We start from the raw sequence: 4449 nt of genomic DNA, 5'->3' as shown, positions 1-4449 counted from the left end.
GTGCGGTTTCCAAGAAACAATTAGTTAAGAAATAAACGATATTTGACGCCCACATATTTATCAAATATTTCAACCTCCTATTATCTCATTTTTAGTAAACATCGAAACAAAATGCATAAGTCATTGTTTGGCAATATTGACCTGAGACTCGTATATTTTCGAGAAGTTTAAACGCGTAAGAATTTATGAAAATGGTAAAAAAATAAAACAGACGGAAGAATATTTTAAATCTTTACTAACGGAAGGAAACAAATGTAGGGAATATTAAAACACTTACGAAATAATGCATATGCAGTTTACAAACGGAAGTTTTAAAAACAACTTTACAAACGGGATTATATTTATAGAAATTACAAACGAAAGAATTAAAAACTTTAATATTTCTTCAAGCTGAACTATAAATTCTTAAATTGTGTACACAACAGACAATATAAAAGCAAGTAAATCTAGATTAACATACACAATAAAACAACAAAAACAGAATACTGAAGAGGTTGTCAAAATATGTGAAAAAGTATGATATATATTATAGCAAAAAGGATGCCATTTCGCAAGTGATTGTGAAGACAATATACATGCGAATTGATAGGACTTATTTTCCAAAAATGAATCCGTATCAATTTGCAAACGAAATCACGTGGGCTATTAAATACATATATAAACGAACCCTATTAGATATAATTCATTTAAAAGATATACAAGCTTTTCATTTAAATGTCAAAAAAGACTTTTCGAGGGGGGGGGGGGGGGGGGTCTGCTTTCCAATATGAATTCATAATGCAACAAGTCTACACAACATAAGATAAATATAGAATGTATTTGCTGTTCGTCGAGTTGTATTAAAACAACACTCCAAACTGAATTTCAACACAAACAAAATAAAAAAGCAAAATAAGACATTTAAAAACCAAACCACAAATCAAAAGTCAAAATTCCTACCCCCCCCCCCCCCCGTTGATTAAATTATCTAAGCACATTGACAATTATGGTGAAGAGTCTCGTCTCACATTGTATACCGTAACAAAGTTATGTGCTTTACGAGAAATATAAAGTACCTTTGACATAGAATGATAATGTACTGATTGAATGGCGTTCATCTCTAATACCTTTTTAATACGATTTCCATGCTCATCCGAATGGATAGCGAGTAGCATATCCGGCGCTGTGCAAACGTAGAATTTTTTCCCATTTCCAAACGAAACCCCATATGGAACGCCATCATTGCCTAACTTTAGCATAGACAATATTTTGCCATGCCTGTTGATGGACGCCACACAATTTCTAGACGAATCAGATACCAAGATTTCTACATTTTTCTGGTCAGTATTTAAATCTATGTATCTTGCACATCTAAAAATATTTCTTGGAAATGAAAGCGGAAATGTAAACAATCTCTTCTTCACTGATTCTGAACATATTTTCTGTGATAACTTTCCTTCGTATGTTATGATGCGGATCTCGTTCTCCATAGCAACGTAAATGTCTTTGTTATAATACGATATCCCGTAACAATTTTTGTCAAGACTTATTGTCCTAGTTATCGTCAAATAATCGTAAGTAAGCATGATATGAATGTTCTTTGAAGACGGACAGCTTACGGCTACTTCGTATTGTTCGATGGCTGTAACATCCCAAGGCTCGGTTTCAAGCTGTATATAAGTTTCAAAAACTCCGTTACTGTCAAACATTTTTACATTTTCGTTTGCCTCATCTGCTAAAACTACCTTTCCGTCTGGTAAAACGCACATTCCGGTGATAGAGCAACATTTCTGGTCACATTGAGTGCGAACATAGAACCTATTCTTCTGCTCTAAATGAGATTTGGAAACATTTTCATCAATTGAAACGGAAATGATTTCTTCATCTTCTTCTATAATATCGTTCAAACTAGTCATCGAATGGGTCTTTGGTTCGATAGCAATTCCGTCAACAACTGTAGAAGAAGTCTCCGCATTTCTGAGTTTCTCATGGCAGGAATATGGCTCCTGACTTTGAGGAATGTCCATGTCGTCTGCTTCGTCTTTCTTTTCATTTCCTTTGATATGCAGTCTGGTTAACGACTTTCGGGTATGTATGACTGGTCTTTCGTTCACAGCTTCTTTATTGACGATCTCATCATGATGAAAATATTTTCCTGACTCATCATTCGCATTTTCTCGGCTCCCTACAACTTTAGGAAACGTTTCATTGGTTCCAACAATCGAGCGTGCAAGCGCAAAGTCACTTGTAAGAACATTAGGGTCAATTGATTTTGGAACGGTTTGGTCACCTTCGTCAAAACTTTTACTCAGTCGTATAATTGATCTGTGTATTTTACGGCTATGTGAGGAATCATCTTTGCTTTTATAGTTATGTTTTGGCATCTTCCCTTCATCTCCCGCGTATCCAAGAAAGTTAATTTGTTCGCATTTCCGGTGCAGAAGTGCTGCGCATACACTACAAAATGAGTCACAGTGATCCAAACATTGAAATTCAATTACCCGGTCCGGATGGCTTACACATTTTGTTTCTACCATACTCCCCGTCCCAGCATTCTGTTCTGCTTGTTTGGCGGTCCTTAAAGATTTATGCTTGGCTTTCATTTCGTTTACTAGTCCATTCAAAGCAAAGTTTAATGGAAAATTATACGCCCAGGAGCATGTAAGCATTCCTTTGAGTGGAGGCTTAATAAAGGTTTTGCATACCGGGCAGATAAGCCCTTTTTTATCTCCAGTTTTACAATCACTTGTGATGTATGAATTGAGACATTCAGCACAGAACGTGTGCATGCACGGTAAAGCACGTGGATTGAACAATAAATCCAAACAAATAGGGCACGTCACGTGATCAACGTATGACCTTCTTTGGTCAGCCATTCTATCTCACCTTCTAGTAGTTACACTTAAATCTTAAATGGGTATACAAAATATGTGAATTAAAAACGGTTTTCCTTAAAGTAATTTACATGGCAAAATTTCCTTCAAATTTTCATTTTCCTAATTACACTTTTTTTCAAGACTTTAAAACCACATGCCTTGCACAATTTATACAATAACTCAATTTATCCTTTTCTTTATTTCATTTTTATACTTTACTATCCCTGAAATATTTAGAAACGTCGTTTTCTAGTATAAAATATTTCCCTGTCTACACTAAAATACAGAATGAAACAGCCTAGTAAACATTTTACCCTTCAGTAGTCATGACTTCTTTTCGCAAACTAGTATTCTCATGAAATGATCCGTGTCAGTTGTATCTATTTGTAAAGCCAAGAATGCTACTCCCTGTTAAGTTCTCCCAAGATAGAAACTGCGTTCAATATATAACGTTTCAGCTGTGACCAAGCCCCAGTAGTTGTCTAAGACACGCGCGTTCAATATCATGTATTTATCGCGGCCTTTGATTGTATTGAGAAAAAGAGATTTTAATAGTACTTTTATAAATGAAGGACTGGTTAAGTTTGGCGTATCATATATTGCCATGGTTATATTGTTATACGATGTAGTGTTTACCGATAAATATTCTCGTATCCACCTATGATATTTCACCGATATTGTAAATTCTAATGGCAACAGATTTATCTAAAAAATCTACTTAGAGAGTTTTTCTTTGTAAGATCTAAAATGGCTGAATTAAATGTTATTAAAAACATTTATCAAAATTCTGTTCTTATACTTTTTAAGTGATATTAAATTAAATAGATTGCATAACTGAAAATCATAATCCTGTTTAGAAGTACTTTAATAGAATCGCTCTAAGTTGTATTTCTAAGTTGCGAATCTGTGTTAAAAGGAATATATTGAAGTAAATTAAAATGTTGAGGTAGCAAATTACCTTAAATAATCAATAAAGAAAATAATATAATTATAGCATTTAATCAAATCAGGTTTAGAAGATAAGCAAAGTAATTTTCTTAATAGTACGTCTAAAATAGACATAAAGTAATCTAAAATTAATGTCAGTTGTATAAAAATATTTTTCTTTTCAATTCAGTATGTTAAAACATGTAAAAAAATTTTCTTCCATCTATCTTATGTAAGGCTTTCTACCATGTTAGGATTTCCTTTAAATGCATCTAATGTTAGGCGTTCTACGTAAGGATTTCTTCCATATATATTTTAGGCTTTCTACCATGTATTCAATGTAAGGGTTTCTTTCATGTATCTTATGTAAGGTTTTCTTCCATGAATATAATGTTTAGCTTTCTTCCATGTATCTAATGCTAGGCTTTCTACCATGTATATAATGTTAGGCTTTCTACCATGTATATAATGTAAGGTTTTCTTCCATGTATCTAATACATGGCTTTCTACTATGTACCCAATATAACATTTGCTTCCTTGTATCTTAACTATCGCTTTTTTATTATTTTTCAATTCTAGGTTTTCTTCCACGTATCCAATGTTAGACTTTCTTTAATATACCGTATCCGCTGCTAGAATTTCTTCAATGTATCTAATGTTTGATTTT

General features: G+C 33.4%; 1 protein-coding gene across 1 annotated transcript; it reads right to left on the bottom strand.

Moving 5' to 3' along the window:
* Window positions 1-218: 218 nt before the first annotated feature.
* LOC132757772 (uncharacterized) lies at window positions 219-3415 on the bottom strand. The gene is made up of 2 exons (XM_060749163.1): window positions 3170-3415; window positions 219-2887 (listed from the first exon to the last, which is right to left on the bottom strand). The coding sequence occupies exon 2, from the start codon at window positions 2853-2855 to the stop codon at window positions 984-986; it is 1872 nt and encodes a 623-aa protein (XP_060605146.1). The 5' UTR covers window positions 2856-2887; window positions 3170-3415; the 3' UTR covers window positions 219-983.
* Between the last annotated feature and the right edge of the window lie 1034 nt (window positions 3416-4449).

Source organism: Ruditapes philippinarum, unplaced genomic scaffold (assembly GCF_026571515.1).
Source record: "Ruditapes philippinarum isolate M1 unplaced genomic scaffold, ASM2657151v2 ctg244_1_1_1_1, whole genome shotgun sequence".
Classification (NCBI taxonomy): Eukaryota; Metazoa; Mollusca; class Bivalvia; order Venerida; family Veneridae; genus Ruditapes; species Ruditapes philippinarum.
The sequence above is the reverse complement of the archived record's forward strand: the minus strand, read 5'-3'. Positions and strand labels throughout refer to the sequence as shown.

Bases quoted from the DNA above. Each gene is read 5' to 3' on its own strand.
- LOC132757772 (XM_060749163.1), bottom strand. From the start codon at position 2,855: ATGGCTGACCAAAGAAGGTCATACGTTGATCACGTGACGTGCCCTATT.